At 40.6% G+C, this 22,918-nt stretch overlaps 1 protein-coding gene across 11 annotated transcripts; it reads left to right on the plus strand.

Annotated features, from left to right (window-relative positions):
- The first annotated feature begins 76 nt into the window (after window positions 1-76).
- Window positions 77-8,179, plus strand: LOC117343799 (tRNA N(3)-methylcytidine methyltransferase METTL6-like). 11 transcript variants are annotated; one of them, XM_033906305.1, is made up of 9 exons: window positions 77-120; window positions 1,478-1,776; window positions 2,142-2,267; window positions 2,839-3,009; window positions 3,496-3,637; window positions 4,005-5,405; window positions 5,639-6,514; window positions 6,748-7,241; window positions 7,318-7,917. In XM_033906305.1, exons 2-6 carry the CDS (start codon window positions 1,510-1,512, stop codon window positions 4,373-4,375), a joined length of 1,077 nt encoding a protein of 358 aa, XP_033762196.1. In that variant the 5' UTR covers window positions 77-120; window positions 1,478-1,509; the 3' UTR covers window positions 4,376-5,405; window positions 5,639-6,514; window positions 6,748-7,241; window positions 7,318-7,917. The 11 variants fall into 11 exon arrangements, with proteins under 11 accessions (XP_033762196.1, XP_033762202.1, XP_033762200.1 ...); XM_033906311.1 differs by lacking the exons at window positions 6,748-7,241; window positions 7,318-7,917 and adding an exon at window positions 7,926-8,179; XM_033906309.1 differs by lacking the exon at window positions 6,748-7,241.
- The last annotated feature ends 14,739 nt before the right edge of the window (window positions 8,180-22,918 follow it).

Raw genomic sequence — 22,918 nt, forward strand, 5'->3', positions numbered from 1 at the left:
ACAACAAACAATAAGAAATCGGTATGGGGGGGGGGGGGATTTGCTTAAACCTTCGCTATTGTATACTACTTCCGGTCAGCTATTTCCGGTCTATCGTGGTGCATATGCCATGAAATACAGGTAGAAAACAAATTATATATAATCTACATCACATGTTAAGATATTTTTCCACGAAGAAACTGACTTAAGATTAAACCATTTAAGGTATTTTTGAATAAGTATGGAACACGGGACGCTGTACATGTGTTAGACACATTGTAAGAGGTTTTAATTACCAACATTTCATGTTTATCCTGTTTAGTCTGTTTATTGCGATCGCCTCCCCGATAGGAACTTATTCATTGGATTTTTATCTTTAGTACAATATTGGTTGAGTGTCAGACGTGGTAGTTGACAAACAGGTTGAGTGTCAGACGTGGTAGTTTAGGTCACAGGTACTTGTGGACATGCTTATGATGTTTTTAATTTAAATGTTACATTATAGACGAGTAAATTATTGTATTACAATTGTAAAAAAAAAAATATATCGTACCTTGGCCTTATTATTAGTATTTATAAGGCCAAGGTACGATATATTTTTTTTACAAATTAAGCATGCGATTGTAATACAATAATTTACTCGTCTATAATGAAACATTTAAATTAAAAACATCATAATCATGTCCACAAGTACCTGTGGTTTATGTATTAATTAAAAGTCCAAACTAACTCGCAAAAAATAATGCACATTATATATAGAGAATACATGGTCAATATCTTAAAATATAAGCTGTATTTTGGCAAGGGTAAAGAAAGACAAAAGTGGCGAGCCTTAATTGGCAAGCCATTTTTTGTTTTTCTGTCCCGAGCCAATAATAAAGCTTATATTTTAAGACACTGACCATGTATTCTATTTATCCTGCAGCAGTCACCAAAAATAATCATTTTGTAGTAAAACGATATCAACAATGATCCAACGTTGTTTCACTTGGAATTATGTCAGTCGAATTGACGCACATGCTAAGATTCCAAAATACAGCTGTTTTCTGTCCCTACCATATACACAGCAAAATACATATGGTGGGTGTATTCCGACAATGCGGTGGCAATTGCAGGATAAATACATGTATCAGGTTATCAGCTGATTTATATATAGTAAATAGATTCAATGTTGATTCAAGGGATGTGCTTAAAAAAAGGTAGCCATTTGAAAGGAAAGGGCCGGGGCCACTGAAAATTGTAATATCCTAAAGAAAAGGAACTACGAATAAACATAAAGCTGAAATATTTCGAATGCTAACCATTCACACAAAACTGCACTTTAAATTGATCAACCTGAACCATCTATCTGAAAAGTCACAGATTTGAGCGATAATGAACCGGATTGACCAATCGATGACATAAATTAATCCAAATGAAGTATTAAATTTGAAATTGTACATCAATGCTGGGATATGTCAATACAATAATGTTTTACCTTAACTCTAAACTTTTTCAGAATTAAACCTAAATTGGAGGTGTGAAATACACATGGCTAGCTGTAACGAGAAATGTGATATGGAAGATACCAGAAGTGTAATTCTTGGTCATTCAGCAAGAGTCCTGACCAAAGATGAGAAGCAAAAACTTGAGAAAGATGATGAACTGATTTCTGAATTTAAAAGGAACAAATATGAACTAGAAGCTAAGAAAAACTGGGATTTATTTTACAAAAGAAACACAACAAAATTCTTCAAGGACAGGCACTGGACAACCAGAGAGTTTAATGAATTGTGTAGTAACCTTGGAAGTTCTAGTGTAAGTTAAGTATACTACATGTAGATTTTGTCATCTTGAAAAAGTTAATTTTATAAAAAAAAAATCATGTATTTTTAACCAGGTATATCACATTTTTGTTCTTCTTTTCTTAAACTATTTTTCTCACCAAAAAATTTAAAATAAAGAGTCTAAATAGATAAGAAATTTATGGCAACAATGATTGAGATCAAAATCTTAAGTTTTCATATTTGGATAAAGCTTTTGTTTTAAACACAATATATACATTCTAACTTGTGATTGGTATATATCAAATTAATGTTAATGACATACATTTATAAGGTTGCTTTACGTTTCTCACACTGTGACAAACAGACGAATTACTACATATATATTTACCATTATAGGGCACACGAGTAATACTTGAAGTAGGATGTGGGGTGGGCAACTTCATCTTCCCACTCCTAGAGCAGGACAGCTCCTTGTACTTCCATGCATGTGACTTTTCACCCAGAGCTGTACAGTTTGTCAAGGTAAAACAGCCGGAAGTATTATTTGTATTAAATGTTAAGGATATTCTGGTGTAAAACAAAGGTGTTTAACTGGCTCACTAAAGATAATTGACAAACCTGTATAAAGTGTGACAATGTAAATTTCATTGTGAATCATAATGTTCTTGCTGAGCAACTTTGCTCAATCTCTTTATTTTTAATACTCAGACAAAATTAGCAGCTGAGCTGATTTTGTTTTTTATTTCATGTTGTGTACTCTGCTAACAATTTCAATTTTTAAGTGATTTCACATGTATTGGAACAACGATCTACGAGAGTTATTTCCCTTTGTCACATTCAGATTCTATCAGATGGCCATGGCCATTAACTATATATCGACAAGCTTGACAGCTGATCATGAGAATGAGAGAAAACAAGTTATCAACCAATGAAATTGTGTTAAGTCTTATGACATTGTATTGTATCAAATTAAAGATACAGTATCTTGAATTGTTTTCCAAAGGATTTCAAAATGTTTGATAGATTCGAATTCTGTACAAACATTATCAGAAATCTTCAATAATTATTGCATTTATACTTACAATATGAACAGGAGAATCCGCTTTATGATCCGGAAAGGTGTAATGTCTTCCAATGTGACATCACCACTGACCCTCTAACCAATCACATGCCCGAAAACTCTGTCAACTTGGTGTCCATGATTTTTGTCCTGTCCGCTATTAATCCAGAGAAAATGACCGCTGCATTATCCAACATTGTCAAGGTATATATTTAATATCAAATCAGGAACCAAAGCATTTAAAGTTCTTTTCAATGAACTGATTCCTTCTGAAATATTTTAGTTCATGTTTTTTGCATTATAATCATCAAAATTTGTGGCCACATTTCAAAATGGTCCACAAAGATTTCAATCACATTGATTAACCTATATTTATATGTATATGAACTAGTTTGATTAGCTATCAACATGTATTTGTTTGATTAATTTGCAGGTTTTGTACTTAATTCAAGTCTGTCTGAGAAAATCGTTCACCAATTACATTTAAGCAAAACCCTGAATCAGCACTTCTGTTGTTATGAATATTCCTGTCAAATTTTGATAGAAATGCCTCATGTAATATAGAAATATCTTAAAAGATGTTAATAATTATAATTGATATTTTATGATATGGTAACCATATTGTTTTTGCTGCTTTTACATGAGTGTTGTAGACTGACATCAAAGGGTCACTTCTTTTGTTTTGTTAAGGTGTTGAGACCGGGTGGTTTGCTGTTGTTTCGGGACTATGGGCTATATGATTATGCCATGCTGAGATTTCAATCAGGACACAAGCTATCCGAGAACTTTTATGTCAGACAAGATGGCACACGGGCATACTACTTCTCTACTGGTAAGTCAGGATATCTTTTATGTCAGACAAGATGGCACCATTTTTCTTCTCCACTGGTAAGTCAGGTTATCAGTGATGGAGAACTTTTATGTCATAATTGATGTGACATTGTGAATCTCACTACAAAATTGCTGTTTTTGTTTGAACGCTGAAGTCCTTCACAATTTGACTGTAAAACCTGTCAAAATATAAGTTTTCTGACATTCTGTTTCTTTGTCTCGCCAAGGCTTACAAAAATTAAAGATTTTCTAAAATTTCTAAAATTTGTTTCATAAAATCATGTAAGATCCATTATTTATCATAGAAGTTATAACATGATGATTATGTGGTGGAGGTTTTACTAGCTTGTTATTTGTTTTCATTGTAGAATTACTGATGAAGTTGGTGTCAGAAGTAGGCTTAACAGTTTGTGAGTGTGAATATGTACAGAGGGAAACTGTTAATAGAAAAGAAGGACTGAGTGTTCCTCGAATATTTGTACAAGGAAAGTTTGTCAAACCAAACCAGACTGACAACTCAGCATTAAACGAGAGTGACTCTAGATCTCCTAAAACCTGCAAAGTTTTAACGACTGGTGATATAGATTGTCAAATAAACTCACAAAATACATATAAAAGTGATGGAAGAGACAATGATACATCTCATATAATCTCACAAAGTACAGATGGGTGTGATACAAGAGACAATGATACAAAATCTCAAACAAACTCACAGAATACAGATGGACATGTGTCATAGTCATAGATATGTGTTAATCCACATAATATAACGAAACATTCAGGTGAGAATTACACTGAGAGACAGTTGATACCATAGAGTTTGATCAGGGATCAGAGGAACATCTGGTACCATAGAGGTTGATCAGGAATGAGAGAGACATCTGGTACCATAGAGGTTGATCAGGGATGGAAGGGACATCTGGTATCATAGAGGTTGATCAGGAATGAGAGAGACATCTGGTACCATAGAGGTTGATCAGGGATGAGAGACATCTGGTACCATAGAGGTTGATCAGGAATGAGAGGGACATCTAGTACCATAGAGTTTGATCAGGAATGAGAGGGACATCTGGTACCATAGAGAGGTTAATCAACGATGAGAGGGACATCTGGTACCATAGAGGTTGATCAGGGATCAGAGGAACATCTGGTACCATAGAGTTTGATCAGGAATGAGAGGGACATCTGGTACCATAGAGTTTGATCAGGAATGAGAGGGACATCTTGTAGTGTAGAGGTTGATCAGGGCTCAGAGGGACATCTAGTACCATGGAGGTTGATCAGGGATGGAAGGGACATCTGGTACCATAGAGGTTGATCAGGGATGAGAGGGACATCTGGTACCATAGAGTTTGATCAGGGATGGAAGGGACATCTGGTACAATAGAGGTTGATCAGGGATGGAAGGGACATCTGGTACAATAGAGGTTGATCAGGGATCAGAGGGACATCTGGTACATTAGAGGTTGATCAGGGATGGAAGGGACATCTGGTACCATAGAGGTTGATCAGGGATGGAAGGGACATCTGGTACCATAGAGGTTGATCAGGGATGATAGGGACATCTGGTACCATAGAGGTTGATCAGGGATCAGAGGGACATCTGGTACCATAGAGGTTGATCAGGGATCAGAGGGACATCTGGTACCATAGAGTTTGATCAGGAATGAGAGGGACATCTGGTACCATAGAGGTTGATCAGGGATCAGAGGGACATCTGGTACCATAGAGGTTGATCAGGGATCAGAGGGACATCTGGTACCATAGAGGTTGATCAGGGATCAGAGGGACATCTGGTACCGTACCATAGAGGTTGATTGGGGATCAGAGGAACATCTGGTAAAATGGAGGTTGATCAAAGATGAGAGGGACATCTGGTACCATGGAGGTTGATCAGGGATCAGAGGGACATCTGGTACCATAGAGGTTGATCAGGGATGAGAGGGATATCTGGTACCATAGAGGTTGATCAGGGATGGAAGGGACATCTGGTACCATAGAGGTTGATCAAGGATGAGAGGTACATCTGGTACCATAGAGGTTGATCAGGGATGGAAGGGACATCTGGTACCATAGAGGTTGATCAGGGATGATAGGGACATCTGGTACCATAGAGGTTGATCAGGGATGAGAGGGATATCTGGTACCATAGAGGTTGATCAGGGATGAGATGGACATCTGGTACCATAGAGAGGTTAATCAACGATGAGAGGGACATCTGGTACCATAGAGGTTGATCAGGGATCAGAGGAACATCTGGTACCATAGAGTTTGATCAGGAATGAGAGGGACATCTGGTACCATAGAGTTTGATCAGGAATGAGAGGGACATCTTGTAGTGTAGAGGTTGATCAGGGCTCAGAGGGACATCTAGTACCATGGAGGTTGATCAGGGATGGAAGGGACATCTGGTACCATAGAGGTTGATCAGGGATGAGAGGGACATCTGGTACCATAGAGTTTGATCAGGGATGGAAGGGACATCTGGTACAATAGAGGTTGATCAGGGATGGAAGGGACATCTGGTACAATAGAGGTTGATCAGGGATCAGAGGGACATCTGGTACATTAGAGGTTGATCAGGGATGGAAGGGACATCTGGTACCATAGAGGTTGATCAGGGATGGAAGGGACATCTGGTACCATAGAGGTTGATCAGGGATGATAGGGACATCTGGTACCATAGAGGTTGATCAGGGATCAGAGGGACATCTGGTACCATAGAGGTTGATCAGGGATCAGAGGGACATCTGGTACCATAGAGTTTGATCAGGAATGAGAGGGACATCTGGTACCATAGAGGTTGATCAGGGATCAGAGGGACATCTGGTACCATAGAGGTTGATCAGGGATCAGAGGGACATCTGGTACCATAGAGGTTGATCAGGGATCAGAGGGACATCTGGTACCGTACCATAGAGGTTGATTGGGGATCAGAGGAACATCTGGTAAAATGGAGGTTGATCAAAGATGAGAGGGACATCTGGTACCATGGAGGTTGATCAGGGATCAGAGGGACATCTGGTACCATAGAGGTTGATCAGGGATGAGAGGGATATCTGGTACCATAGAGGTTGATCAGGGATGGAAGGGACATCTGGTACCATAGAGGTTGATCAAGGATGAGAGGTACATCTGGTACCATAGAGGTTGATCAGGGATGGAAGGGACATCTGGTACCATAGAGGTTGATCAGGGATGATAGGGACATCTGGTACCATAGAGGTTGATCAGGGATGAGAGGGATATCTGGTACCATAGAGGTTGATCAGGGATCAGAGGGACAACTGGTACCATAGAGGTTGATCAGGGATGAGATGGACATCTGGTACCATAGAGGTTGATCAGGGATGATAGGGACATCTGGTACCATAGAGGTTGATCAAGGATGAGAGGGATATCTGGTACCATAGAGGTTGATCAGGGATGAGGGGGACATTTGGTACCATAGAGGTTAATCAGCGATGATAGGGACATCTGGTACCATGGAGGTTGATCAGGGATCAGAGGGACATCTGGTACCATAGAGGTTGATCAGGGATGAGAGGGACATCTGGTACCATAGAGGTTGATCAGGGATCAGAGGGACAACTGGTACCATAGAGGTTAATCAACGATGAGAGGGACATCTGGTACCATAGACGTTGATCAGGGATGGAAGGGACATCTGGTACCATAGAGGTTGATCAGGGATGAGAGGTACATCTGGTACCATAGAGGTTGATCAGGGATGTGAGGGACATCTGGTACCATGGAGGTTGATCAGGGATCAGAGGGACATCTGGTACCATAGAGGTTGATCAGGGATGAGAGGGACATCTGGTACCATAGAGGTTGATCAGGGATGAGAGGGACATCTGGTACCATAGAGGCTGATCAGGGATGAGAGGGACATCTGGTACCATAGAGGCTGATCAGGGATGAGAGGGACATCTGGTACCATAGAGGCTGATCAAGGATGAGAGGGACATCTGGTACCATAGAGGCTGATCAGGGATGAGAGGGACATCTGGTACCATAGAGGCTGATCAGGGATCAGAGGGACAACTGGTACCATAGAGGCTGATCAGGGATGAGAGGGACATCTGGTACCATAGAGGCTGATCAGGGATGAGAGGGACATCTGGTACCATAGAAGTTGATCAGGGATCAGAGGGACAACTGGTACCATAGACGTTGATCAGGGATGGAAGGGACATCTGGTACCATAGAGGTTGATCAGGGATCAGAGGAACATCTGGTACCATAGAGGTTGATCAGGGTTGATAGGGACATCTGGTACCATTGAGGTTGATCAAGGATGAGAGGGACATCTGGTACCATAGAGGTTGATCAGGGATCAGAGGGATATCTGGTACCATAGAGGTTGATCAGGGATGAGAGACATCTGGTACCAGATCAGGGATATACTATAATTATTTTAAACATTGATCATGGTTCATTCTCTCAGAGCTAGAAAAATTTGATGTACAAGATTATGTTTCCAAACATGATAACTGTTTGCTGACTTTCCTACTTCAATAAATGTCAGATAATTATTTAATTGTTAAATCTTAAGAGTTGATTTTATTGATATGTTACAAATGAAGTATGGGTTGAGATGGGGGGAGGGAGGTGAGAGAGAGCGATTTTACTCGTAAAAATTGTACATAGTAATACAGTCGCCCTCTAACTTCGAGCTGCCTCATGATCAGCTGGGGGAATATTCAGCAGCGGACCAGTAAGCGAAGGGACGCAGGTTCGATCCCCAGTTGAGGCACACTGCCTCTTTCCAGATACACTTAAATTTGTGTGTTATTTAAAGAAATTTACAAACCATCGTAATATGTGAAAACTTGAATTGAAGGACTTTGTTATGTCTTTGATAACAATTCTGGTAAGATCTCTGATTCATCAAAGAGAGACTGAGAGGGGCAGAGTTTGTTCCATTTTGTATGCCTGCACTGGTGGAAGCTACAAAGAGGTTGTCAACCAGCGATTTAACTTTCGCCTTTTTCATTTTTAACGAAACACAATCCATTTTATAGCCAATATAAATTGAGCTCTAGTTTCCTCTGCCCCTGACACCATTATCAGTGTCAGGACCAGAGAAAAACTTGGGCTATGGTGAACGTAACAATAGTATTTCATTTGTCTTTAATGGAAATTTACAGCTCTCACAACAAGTGAAGACTTTTCTTAGTTTGGCGTTAACGTTAGGGAATGATAAACCGAAGAATCCTGTTAGACGTTCGAATGTCAGCAATAACATTTCCAGTGCATTCAAAACTTTTTACACATTTTAAGCCCACCATCATGAGATGGTGGGCTATTCAAATCGCCCTGCGTCCGTGGTCCGTCGTCTGTCCGTCCCTCCCTCCCTCCCTCCGTCCGTCCGTCCGTCCGTCCGTCCGTCCGTCCGTAAACAATTCTTGTTATCGCTATTTCTCAGAAAGTACTGAAGGGATCTTTCTCAAATTTCATATGTAGGTTCCTCTTGGTTCTTAGTTATGCATATTGCATTTTGAGACCAATCGGAAAACAACATGGCCGACAGGCAGCCATCTTGGATTTCGACATTTGAAGTTTGTTATCGCTATTTCTCAGAAAGTACTGAAGGGATCTTTCTTAAATTTCATATGTAGGTTCCTCTTGGTGCCTAGTTATGCATATTGCATTTTGAGACCAATCAGAAAACAACATGGCCGACAGGTAGCCATCCTGGATATTGACAATTGAAGTTTGTAATCGCTATTTCTCAGAAAGTAATGAAGGGATCTTTCTCAAATTTCATATGTAGGTTCCTCTCGGTGCCCAGTTATGCATATTGCATTTTGAGACCAATCGGAAAACAACATGGCCGACAGGCAGCCATCTTGGATTTTGACAATTGAAGTTTGTTATCGTTATTTCTCAGAAAGCACTGAAGGGATCTTTCTCAAATTTCATATGTAGGTTCCTCTTGGTGCCTAGTTATGCATATTGCATTTTGAGACCAATCGGAAAACAACATGGCCGACAGGCAGCCATCTTGGATTTTGACAATTGAAGTTTGTTATCGCTATTTCTCAGAAAGTACTGAAGGGATCTTTCTCAAATTTCATATGTAGGTTCCCCTCAGTGCCTAGCTTTGCATATTGGGACCAATTCAAAAACAACATGGTCGACAAACAGCCATTATCGCTAAATCTTAAATTTTATATATTGGTTACCCTTGTTTGAAAAGTACTAGCTATAGAGGGCTGTTTCTGAATTTACACAGATTAGTAAGACTTAGAGGAAGGGGAAAGTAGAGAAAAGATCAATCTGACATGGAACTTATGAAGATCATTCAATGGTGGGCGCCAAGATCCCTCTGGGATCTCTTGTTAATAATTATGGGATGCCTGCATCAAAGAATTTAATTAATTTATCTAAGAAAAAAAGTTGTTTGCAAGACGCACATTCTCTAGTTTATTCATTCTGTGTTATCAATTCACATAAGTGTTTTAAAAGAAGCTGAACACACTTCAACTATACAGGTGAAAATTAGGAGTCCACGTTTAGATAAGATATGGGAGTTATTTCCCTTCTCCCAAGAGATTGCTGTACGTATACAGATTTGTCCTAATCCTGCCCCAACAAGCACAACTCGTCCTTTTCCAGAAAAAGAGGATTGGTGTGCTAATTGACACATATAAAAAGACCCTCACCTCACTGATCTGCCAATATATATATTCCCAAGTCTTTTAACCACATACTCTAGATTGTTTTCACTACATAAAAGTATGTAAATGCAAAAGGGAAGCTTGTTTCCACCTCTTTTTTTTTCTCTGAGCACAGGCACTCGCCTCGTCTGTCAATTCACCGTATATACAATCATTTGTTGTATTGATGTTTAACACAAATCGGAAATTCTAACATAAGAATAGTGATATGATTTTTAAAAAATAGATAGCAGTAACCAGTATAATGGTGAGGAAAGATGTTTAAGGAATGTATTTCACGGAGCCGTTAAACTAATGGAGAAATTAGGTTACAGTGTGTTTGATATATAAAACGGACGCTTTGTAATGGACTCTATCAAAGGACTTCACTTTACGTATGTATTCAGGGGTGTTAATATCAGACTTTGTTTATCATGAAATTCTAAACGGTTACATGGTTTTAACGAGGGTTGGTGTCTGATATAAAAAAAAAAATGACGTACATTGTAAGAATGAAACGCGCGTCACCTAATTCGGAAATCTAGATCTAGCGTCTCCATGACAGTTACTGACCGAGTCCGTCCATCCATCCGTCCGTCCGCTTTGAATGCTTATACTGTGAAGAATGTAATCGTTTACTTGTCCTTAAAAACGTTATATTGGAGAAATGTTTATATCTAATTTATTACCAGAACATTATTCCAAGACAACCAAAATTCCAATTCTCCTTTACCCACAGAACTACAAGAAAATCACCTACTACGTACCCTTCTCAAAATCTCTTCTCAGTAGCAACATCCACGCCGTTTTCTTCCGCTTCGGATTTGTACATGTTGTCTTTTATACGTACTCAGTATCTTATTAGATGTATCAGAATTGTCAAGAACCGTTTGACATTTTAACTTTTTAGGTCACCTGAGACGAAGTCTTAAGTAATCTGTGTCCATTGCCCTTTGTCCGTCGTCGTCCGTTTGTAAAAACAATAGGAGGTCTGGAGACGTGATATTGGGCCTGTAGCATGCTGGGATGAAGGGCTTTCAAGATTGTTCACATGAATGCCCTTGTCCTTCATTCAAGGTCACAGGGGTAACATAAGCTGTACTCTTTAAATGATTTCTTCTCACTAAGAAAGAGGTCCGGAGATCTGGTGTTGGGTCTTCAGCATGCTGGGATGAACGACATTGACCTCGAATTGAAGGTCACAGGAATGAAATCTGCCAAAATATATCAAAACTCACTGGACCGCTAAGGTCCATTTTGACAAAAGTAGATTTTGTTCAGATGAAAGGATTGCTTTAGTCTAGAAAATAACTTTGGTGATATAATTAGGAAACTATACATTTATTCTTAATTTCGCACCTGACGGTGATATATAATTAAGAAACTATACCTTTATTCTTAATTTCGTCCTTGACCAATCAACAGGAGTGATAAACATGTACTTAAGGTCTAAAGGTTGATATGTTATCGTCGTAAAATAAATTAAACTTATGTTCTACTATTGTCATTGAGACAGAAGACGCCCGCCCTTCCAGAACATATGGTCGTACTCTCCCTATAGTTTAAATGTGAAAGAGTGTTAAATGTTAGCATCGCCGACAAGAATACATCGAAGTAGTACCAAACGACCATTTCTATAAAACAAAACCGTGGTTTATACAGTAGAGTACTTTCCACAGTACACAGACCCCCTGCTATAAAAAATGTAATTCACATTTTCCATGCAGTCGCCTGTGGGTTTTACACGTTAGTATCACACTATGAATATATTGGGGTAATACATGTTGACGTATGGCTATTATGAAAACTATATATGTGAATTTCAATCTGCTTTTCCACTTGGTAAATGGATCTTATCAGAAAAAAAAACACTTTATACAAAAACACGTTTCATTTAACGCTGCAGAAAAAAAATGCAGGCTGTGTATTTGAAAAGTGCATGTCTATTACGTTGATATGACAAACACGCCAGGTAAATTATAAAGCTACATATGGCTAATTTCACCGTAACAAGCTCGAGACGATAGCAGCCAAGCTAGGCTTGTTACTAAATAAACCACATCACTTGATAAATTTAGCTGGAATACATTTGGATTGACGAGAACAAATCTAGTTCATTTCCTCATTGTTATAATATTTCCTTATTGTGTTTTGATTCGAGTTAGCCTTTATCTGACAGGGTGATTAAAATCCTGTCGGTTTTAACAAATGTAGCATGTCTTGAAGTATAGTAATGTCATTATAGTAAACATAATACGTTTTTCACGTGATGCTAATTTGGTCAATTGTGACTGGTGTTCCTGTAGGTAGTCTTTGTCAGCTCACCGTTGTAATCTATGACAAGCCAAGTTGTCATTTATTTGCGGAGGAATGTTGATCCAGTATTTTACAAAATTATATAAGATATCTTATATGTTTATGAAATATCTTATATGCTTATTTTTCCTTATAAGATATCTTATATAAAGTTAGCTACTAACGTACAGCATGGTCAAATCAGAGCCTTACGACTTAGCTGTATGGTTAACGTAACGATTGCATTTTTTTCTGCTGTGAACTTTCCATTTCTGGACTGTAACATATACGTACATGCTTTCACCATGCACGGTATTAACAATCAACAGTTTAGTCGAGTACACGTACTTGTTCCGTTTACCGTGATTTATTGCTATTAGACATGTTTACAACACAAGTCTTTAAGTGATGCAAGTTGATGACGACTGGATAAATTGCAAGGTCACTACAGTGTAGCATTATCTGAATTATGACATTGCTTGAATTTGGCTCAGTTTTCACGTTTAATTTTCAGGAACACCTAAGTTGCTCGAGGTTAATATCTTGTTTTTTCCACAGCCTCTTGTAGCCAATATTGGAGCCAAAAATGTTTGCAAACTCTTGTAATAATGCGCTACGCACACATTTATTTTTTCACACACCTATACAACTAAACAAATATTGACATCAATGCTTCAGCAATTTGAAGCATCCAGTTATTTCCCTATGGTTACAACATTTGTATAATAAGCTAAGTAAGATAAAATCAGAGCTGTGCGTATGAAAGTGATGAGAGTTTTGTACTCTGAACACATACCTGATAATTTATTTTTATCTGTTTGGTATTCAGGAATTTATTTGATATTAAAGTCCATGCGTTATTTAGCCCTAGTTTTAGCGGCTTTTTCATTGAGGGATTTTGATCGAACTTCACATATTGATAAAAGACTATAATATCTCGAACCAGTTCGAGTTTCAGGGGTTTTGTGTCAAGGTCAAGATAGCTCTTCTTATTTCAGCGGGGTCCGGTAGGGGACATTCTTTAGTAATGTTTTATATAATTTGAATTTTTAACAGTTTCTTAACAGTATTTTCTGTTTGTTATTATAATCCATTACAACATCAGACTCCGACGTTTCTCCCTATATGCTATTTTTGCCTTCTGGTATTAAGGGTTTTTTTAATGACGGGTATGTGCCTCGTAGAAAGATAGATCGCACTATTCATAAGTACAAGTTCTATTGACAGATGAAATATGGAGCTGGAACCCGCTAACATATCTAGCATACGTACAGGTGTGCGTAACTTTATCAAACTTAGATAAAAGGGCTTTTTTCCTGGTCAATCTTTCTATCTTCCAACATTCTGCCGAAGTCTGCACTTTGGCTGCACGTTATTGAGCGGGGCGTGTCCCATTGACGAGCCTGGAACGAATGGCCTGATTTAGGCGTGGAGTGATGGGCATGGATTAAATAACTCTATCGTCTTTGTTGTTATATTAAACATGCAAAATATGGCATGATATTTAATTGAAGATGTGCTGTACTTTATCAACAATGGGTTGTGTTGAACTTGCTCTGCGAGTATATGAATTGATATCAGTTTAGTAGAAATAACCAATAATATTTGAACACTTTTACTCAGTGTCAGATATTTAAATAATCTCGCATGCGTCTTTCTTATGGTTTATTTGGTTGCTGGATTTATCGCCCCAGCTAGGCTCATTTTGAGGCAGGGCCTCGTTGTAGTAGTTGGTGACTACCTCACTGAACAGCATACGGGATGCACGTCGCATGTGATCCGGAGTAGCAAGGGTAACGTGTCTTGCCAAAGGATGTAACCACGACAGACCAGTCTGTTTCTAAGCTTCCCGAGAAACACAAACCATTACAGGTTGGGATCGTCGAACCAGGCACCTCGGATTTTCACCTGAGGCTATGTGACCGGTGCTCTAACCGACTGAGATATCGCGGCCCCTCTTTTTTCACTCGTTTTTTACATGCATGCAAATTAACAAATTCCAGCCGGAATAAACAAGACCTTCAATGTCACGGTTATAGATATATATTATTATGATGCGTCGTCTTTACATACAAAACCATGTCGATCAGATATGCCCTAGAGCCTTTGCAAATGAGCACTAAGTTGCATGAAAAGCTTGATGCTCTCCATCTCCTTACTGTTAATTTTCCATTTCTAGATAGTAGCATACCCAAACCTAGTGTAGCATGTCCAGAATGATTCATGCTCCCTGTATAAAGTGATAAATGTCGACTGCTGACGCAACACAGAATTTCGAGATACATTTTATGTAATTTGATGAAGACTAGCGTCGAAATCGTGTCTTAACACTGAAATATTATATACGACCCTCATGTTAAGATTTTGGAATTACTAGGATTTTGCATCGTGAGATATTTACCTCGACATTCAACAAAGCAGAAGACGCTTACCTGTCCAGAACACCTGGTCGTGTTCTCCTTTTACATTTTAAGGATATATTGTACGTGTAAATGTTTATGTCTTGTCCACGTGATATCGATTTTGAGTTAGCATCACGGTTTCGTTTCCACATCAGTACATTCAATCACAAATTTTCTACCATTTCACACAAGAATTGGAATCGGATTAATGATTATTATAGTGGCATGAGAACAAAATTGAAACTCAAAAAAACAGAACGAACAAGGCGACAACAAAAGCGAAGAGGTTTCAAGTTTCCATGATACACCATCGATATGTCTCAAGTCAAATGTATAGGCGTATATGTCTCCTACATATGACATGAATACAGACTTACAGGTGTCTAAAACTCCAAGTCGCATCAATAGCATGTACCTGCTGCCAAATTGAATTATCGTAAGGGGCGACTAAATTTGTGATCATTTTTTCACTTTTTTCTTAACAGTTTTCTTCTCCCTAATGTCTTTCTCTCAACCTTTGTAACCTTTAGTCGAGTGTTCGCCCATATGAGAAAGCTTATGGTTCTGTCCCCTGGTCGAGACATGTCAAGGTTTATAACAATGGTTATTGCTACTGATGCTGAATGTTGTCAGTTAGTGAAACTAGATTTGATGTCCTCTGGGCAGCCTTCGGCCTTATGCTTCATTGCGGTATCACTACAAAGTCAGCATCACTTCCTCGCTATTACAGGGAGGCACAGCAGCTGGCACGCTAGGAGAGGTTGTCCGTAATGGCCATATCTATTGGTAGGATGTTAAACAATGTAAAACAAAACAAAGAAAACAAAAGCCTGAAAGAAGATACATAAACTCACACACCATAAATATAGATTTGTAAGTATTAAATCAACCTGCAAACTCTGCTTGAGTTACGAACAACCCTGCTCGCTATACCGGAACTGTAATTCACATATGCACCTCTGTACATGGACTGTAATTCGTGGCGTTCTCTGTACCAGGACTGAAAGTCTTGGTGCCCCTTGTACCGGGACTGTAATACGTGGTTACCCTGTACCGGGACTGTTATTCGTGGTGCCCGTGTACCGGGACTGTAATTCGTGGTAACCCTGTACCGGGACTGTAATTCGTGGTACCCCTGTACCGATACTGTAATTCGTGGTAACCCTGTACCGGGACTGTTATTCGTGGTAACCCTGTACCGGGACTGTAATTAGTGGTACCCCTGTACCGAGACTGTAATTCGTGGTACCCCTGTACCGGGACTGTTATTCGTGGTAACCCTGTACCGGGACTGTAATTCGTGGTAACCCTGTACCGGGACTGTAATTCGTGGTACCCCTGTACCGATACTGTAATTCGTGGTAACCCTGTACCGGGACTGTTATTCGTGGTACCCCTGTACCGGGACTGTAATTCGTGGTGCCTCTGTACCGGGACTGTAATTCGTGGTAACCCTGTACTGGGACTGTTATTCGTGGTAACCCTGTACCGGGACTGTAATTCGTGGTGACTCCTGTACCGGGACTGTTATTCGTGGTAACCCTGTACCGGGACTGTAATTCGTGGTACCCCTGTACCGGGACTGTAATTCGTGGTACCCCTGTACCGGGACTGTTATTCGTGGTAACCCTGTACCGAGACTGTAATTCGTGGTACCCCTGTACCGGGACTGTTATTCCTGGTAACCCTGTACCGGGACTGTAATTCGTGGTACCCCTGTACCGATACTGTAATTCGTGGTAACCCTGTACCGGGACTGTTATTCGTGGTACCCCTGTACCGGGACTGTAATTCGTGGTACCCTTGTACCGGGACTGTAATTCGTGGTACCCCTGTACCGGGACTGTAATTCGTGGTACCCCTGTACCGGGACTGTAATTCGTGGTAACCCTGTACCGGGACTGTAATTAGTGGTAACCCTGTACCGGGACTGTAATTCGTGGTACCCCTGTACCGGGACTGTTATTCGTGGTAACCCTGTACCGAGACTGTAATTCGTGGTACCCCTGTACCGGGACTGTTATTCGTGGTAACCCTGTACCGGGACTGTAATTCGTGGTACCCCTGTACCGATACTGTAATTCGTGGTACCCCTGTACCGATACTGTAATTCGTGGTAACCCTGTACCGGGACTGTTATTCGTGGTACCCCTGTACCGGGACTGTAATTCGTGGTGCCTCTGTACCGGGACTGTAATTCGTGGTAACCCTGTCCTGGGACTGTTATTCGTGGTACCCCTGTACCGGGACTGTAATTCGTGGTGACTCCTGTACCGTGACTGTTATTCGTGGTAACCCTGTACCGGGACTGTAATTCGTGGTACCCCTGTACCAGGACTGTAATTCGTGGTTACCCTGTACCGGGACTGTTATTCGTGGTACCCCTGTCCCGGGACTGTAATTCGTGGTACCCCTGTACCGGGACTGTAATTCGTGGTACCCCTGTCCCGGGACTGTAATTCGTGGTACCCCTGTCCCGGGACTGTAATTCGTGGTAACCCTGTACCGGGACTGTAATTCGTGGTGCCCCTGTCCCGGGACTGTAATTCGTGTTCCCCCGAACTATGACTGTAATTCGTGGTAACCCTGTACCGGGACTGTAATTCGTGGTGCCCCCTGTACCGGGACTGTAATTCGTGGTACCCCTGTACCGGGACTGTAATTCGTGGTAACCCTGTACCGGGACTGTAATTCGTGGTAACCCTGTACCGGGACTGTAATTCGTGGTAACCCTGTACCGGGATTGTAATTCGTGGTGCCCCTGTACCGGGACTGTAATTCGTGGTAACCCTGTACCGGGACTGTAATTCGTGGCACCCCTGTACCGGGACTGTAATTCGTGGTAACCCTGTACCGGGACTGTAATTCGTGGTAACCCTGTACCGGGACTGTAATTCGTGGTGACTCCTGTACCGGGACTGTAATTCGTGGTAACCCTGTACCGGGACTGTAATTCGTGGTACCCCTGTACCGGGACTGTAATTCGTGGTAACCCTGTACCGGGACTGTAATTCGTGGTAACCCTGTACCGGGACTGTAATTCGTGGTAACCCTGTACCGGGACTGTAATTCGTGGTGACTCCTGTACCGGGACCGTAATTCGTGGTAACCCTGTACCGGGACTGTAATTCGTGGTGACTCCTGTACCGGGACTGTAATTCGTGGTGACTCCTGTACCGGGACTGTAATTCGTGGTACCCCTGTACCGAGACTGTAATTCGTGGTACTCCTGTACCGGGACTGTAATTCGTGGTGCCCCCTGTACCGGGACTGTAATTCGTGGTGACTCCTGTACCGGGACTGTAATTCGTGGTGACTCCTGTACCGGGACTGTAATTCGTGGTAACCCTGTACCGAGACTGTAGTTCGTGGTGCCCCTGTACCGAGACTGTTATTCGTTTTGACTCCTGTACCAGGACTGTAATACGTGGTACCCCTGTACCGGGACTGTAATTCGTGGTACCCCTGTACCGGGACTGTTATTCGTGGTGCCCCTGTACCGGGACTGTTATTCGTTTTGACTCCTGTACCAGGACTGTAATTCGTGGTAACCCTGTACCGGGACTGTAATACGTGGTACCCCTGTACCGGGACTGTAATTCGTGGTAACCCTGTACCGGGACTGTAATTCGTGGTAACCCTGTACCGGGACTGTAATTCGTGGTAACCCTGTACCGGGACTGTAATTCGTGGTAACCCTGTACCGGGACTGTTATTCGTGGTGCCCCTGTACCGGGACTGTTATTCGTGTTCCCCCGAACTATGACTGTAATGCGCGATACCCCTGTACCAGGACTTTGTCTTGTGTGAACCCTAAACATTCAGAGTGATTCGTGGCGCCCCCGTCCCAATCATAACCAGCCATTCACACACCTACCAGCTCCTGACATGTCGTCAAATCCGGACTACTAATTTCCGTATCTATTAGAACCCGCCCTGCAATATATAAATTAGATTGCTTCTACACTGCAGCTCAGACTGGATCTCATTTGGGAAATTCCACGCCTGATCAAGATTGTTATTTTCGTTTTGAAATCCTGCTCTGGTAATCGTGTTATGTCATAGTTACTTGGCGACTAACATGTTATATAAATAGGGAAGCGATTTCTTAAATAATTACCTGCTTTAGTGTTAACAAACCCATTTAAACCGCCTGAATATCTCGTCCAAAGTCTTGTTTTTGAAATCTGATCTGACTGCTCCATTACTGACAGCGGGATACCCACTATTACGATGGTAAAATAATGTGGTCCAAACAGAACACACCATTAGGTCCCCAACACACGGGAAATTCGAACTTTCCATTACTGGGTGTTAAAAGCAGGTTTGGGGCGATAATTTGTAATACGTGCCTTATCGAGACCCCTGGTGTCCTGATCCCGTGTGGAGCCGAATCGGCCTCCGTGGCGCGCAACGTTTGGGGATAGTGTTACCGCCACTTAATTATGACGGATAGAGGTTTTGACAAAAATATTCAATTTTAAAGCATAAGATTACTTGCAGTACCAAATTACACGCGTTTTATTCCATAGCGCTTTCATTTTTATTTTGGAACATTGTACTTAATTACATGACACTTTTTATCTTTTCTTTCGTTTCAATTTTAAAGCATATGATTACTCCAGTGTACCAAATTACACGAGATTGTTCTTTCGCTTTCTTTGCATGTAATGTCGCTAACGAGAGAAAACTGGCGTCGGGACGGAAAGAGGGCGTCACACATTATACGCCGCCAGACGAGACGGGTGACACAAAGCATGCCAATTAGACATCCCGAGCGATGTTCTCATCAATTAGCTCCTGATGCTATCTCGTCGTCAGGTTTGACCACGAGACGGAACGTGAGCACGAGCCCCATATCCTCAAAATCTGTCACATTTATCAAGCCATACTGCAAGACCGTGCCAGATTTCACGGTGCACAATGCATGTACACTTAAAAATACCCAATCTAGTGAAAGGTCAGTTATACTTTGTCCGTGTGGTAGAATGTTAAGAACCGTATGTTCCCATTTTAGCACTCATAAGTATTGGATGTGCATTTCTAATTGTTCTATTTATAGTTAGATCACATAGTGAACATCTCAACAAACTCTTCATTTACGTCAAGTTCCAGTAACTCTGGAAATTAGGGAAGCTGGAAATTTTGACTTGAAATTTTTGTGTTTAGTTCAGTTTCTCAAAGGGTATCAAAGCAATATACAAACCAAATCTACATGTAATATAGTTGTATTCACTAGCGGATCCAGGGGTGGGGGGTCTTGGGGTCAGGATCCACCCCCCCCCCCCCCCCCCCCCCACCCACCCCCCCCCCCACCCCACCCCACCCCCCTTTTATATAGCCTTAAAAAATGCCTATGGCCCCCCCCTCCCCTTATCGAAAATCTTTTACGATTGCAAAATTTGCTATAATCATATTTCATTTACCGAAATTTTGGCCCCCAGACCCCTCGCCAAAAAAAACAATTCGGCTCGCCTATGGCGCTCGCATTACCACTAAATTACTGAACCCCCCCCCCCCCCCCCAATTTTCACATTCCTGGATCCGCACCTGCTATTGGTAGTATGGACACCCTACAGATTATATGAATTTTAATCTGTGTTGTATTTTTGGGTTAAACACTTCAGATTATAGTAAATGGTATAAACACTTTATTGCTTCTCCAATTTATTTTCAATTTAGTTTATAGCCAAATTGGAATGCATTCCATAACTTAGCAGATATACTTTCTTCTCGACTTTTCAGAAAGAGTGATTATTTAGGTAATGATGAATATTGAAAGTTGTACAAGTGTACCGTTAATATCTGGGATCAAAACAATACGTGAAAATGATAATGCACTTTATGGTGTGCTTTATTGCAATCCGTGCAATATCTATCCTTACATGTTTTTATAAATATTTTAGGTCAAGTTGTTCAAAAGGTGATTATAGGCTAATCGCAGTGTAACTACAATTTTAATATCCTGATAAAATTATTTCTGTTAAAACTAGCTTGACATCTTTTTTTCTTAATTTTTTTTTTTGAAGAAACTCAAGAACTCGTCAGTTTCTTCCTACATGTACTTTAGATTTTAAAGTGAAGGAGAAATGAAATGTTCACTTATCAAGTGATTCAGCTATAACCACCTTTTGAACAACTAGGCCTCTGGTATTTGTGAAGTATTTTATCAAGAAAACCACTCGACCTATGTGACGTGTATCGTTATTCCACGATAAAAGTAAAAAATAACTGCAACCAAGCAGCACAATAGTAGAAGGTTGATATTTCATCATTCAACCGTTCAAATTATCTTTATAAAAGTAAGACAAAATACTTGGGTGTCAAACTTTCTCGTTGCAGCAGAGTATATCTGTATGTTTAATGTAGTAATTATTAATTTATCTTCAAATCTGTCCATCGTAATATCGACATATCTAAAGATTTGCTAAATCAATCTTATCATGCCATCATAACCAATGCCAAGTATGAATAACAAAATTTCAGAACGATTCTGTTGGTCAGTAGCACAGGCGACCACCAGGGAGTATTTACCTGGAATTCATGGGAATTTAACTTTCTATCAGGTGTCAGTTCTGCCGAAGAACTCCTTTCCTTAACTTTTTTTTTTTTTTTTTGTAATTAAGTCGTTGATATGTTGACAGGTGAACGGCGACTGTCAATGTTAGAAATGTCGGATGAAATATCGAGACACTCGCTGGTTATCAGATTGGACGTTTTTGTAGGCTTACAATGATTCTCTGTATGTTTGCATTATAAATACAAATTATGCTCCGTTTCTATTCAATCCTGGTTTCGTCAATCATGAAATTTCATGAAAGCAAAGCATTCCTATTTCCTGGCGACAGCAATTACCACTGAACTAAGCAAGTGAAACATCGCATGTCAGATGCGATATCCGTTTTAACTACGACAAGTAGCCTTGACAATTAGTCTGAAAACACACAGATTAAAGGTGTTCTCGATCTGATAAAACGATAGCCGGATCTCAGACTCGCCTGACAGCGAAGACCAAGGCCTTTCTACACTTACCAATACGAATTACCGTCGATGTAGACCGTGAACCGTCTCCAAAGCTGCGTATCAGTCGAAACAATCTCAAACAGTGAAAAACTCTGCTATTGAAATCGGTACTTTGTACAACACGGAGACAACACCGAGGCGTACCTATAATGTAGCCCACTACGGGTGAGGCATATTGCCGATTATTCCCAGCTATCTATAAGGCGGTTGACTTCGGGTGAGGCATATTGACGATGACTCCTATCTCCTTTTTAATCTTCAAGTAATAAGGCCACGGTGTCAAAGTACGACTAACCATGCCTTCATACTAACTATTAAATGCAAAACTTGCTAGTGAGAAACGGAAACATGTATTGATGAATGAGCTAGTAATGTATTATGAAGGTTTAAAGTTCGTATTTATCTGTAATCTTTGGTTCGGAATGTCGGGTGAGCCTGTGTGGCCTCGTGTCATATGATGTTCCGTCTGACACTACCCCCACTAATGTCACTTTCTCCGCGTGCATTCCTCGGCACAATTACCGAACTAATCCACAGTACAGCACCTGACCGTCTCTCCTGGAGCATTGTTTACGACTGAAGACGGATACATTACGTATACGGGTAGTCAGTCTTACAAAATCCTACCGGTCCTTCTTCTCATCACCACCACAGAGATAATTCTTTCAAAACGTGTCCAGTGTCGCATAATACGATGTAGTGTACATAAATTGACCCTGTTTATTTATAAAGCAGTTCTGTATGTTATTAAATCGTATGTTGACGGATAATACTCTAATTAATTAACACATCTACACGTACGGATTGTAATAAATCATTTATATGAACCACAGCCTTGGGTACCTATTGTCCCGCCTAACATTGTTTATTGTTCGTTCCTTTCGAATTCGCTTTAGC

This window comes from Pecten maximus, chromosome 15 (genome assembly GCF_902652985.1).
Source record: "Pecten maximus chromosome 15, xPecMax1.1, whole genome shotgun sequence".
In the NCBI taxonomy this organism is placed as follows: Eukaryota; Metazoa; Mollusca; class Bivalvia; order Pectinida; family Pectinidae; genus Pecten; species Pecten maximus.

Excerpts from the sequence above, each read along its gene's own strand:
- LOC117343799 (XM_033906311.1), top strand. The coding sequence starts at position 1,510 with ATGGCTAGCTGTAACGAGAAATGTGATATGGAAGATACCAGAAGTGTA. Across the intron at positions 2,268-2,838 it reads GAGCTGTACAGTTTGTCAAG|GAGAATCCGCTTTATGATCC; the intron begins GTAAAACAGCCG and ends CAATATGAACAG. Across the intron at positions 3,638-4,004 it reads GGCATACTACTTCTCTACTG|AATTACTGATGAAGTTGGTG; the intron begins GTAAGTCAGGAT and ends TTTTCATTGTAG.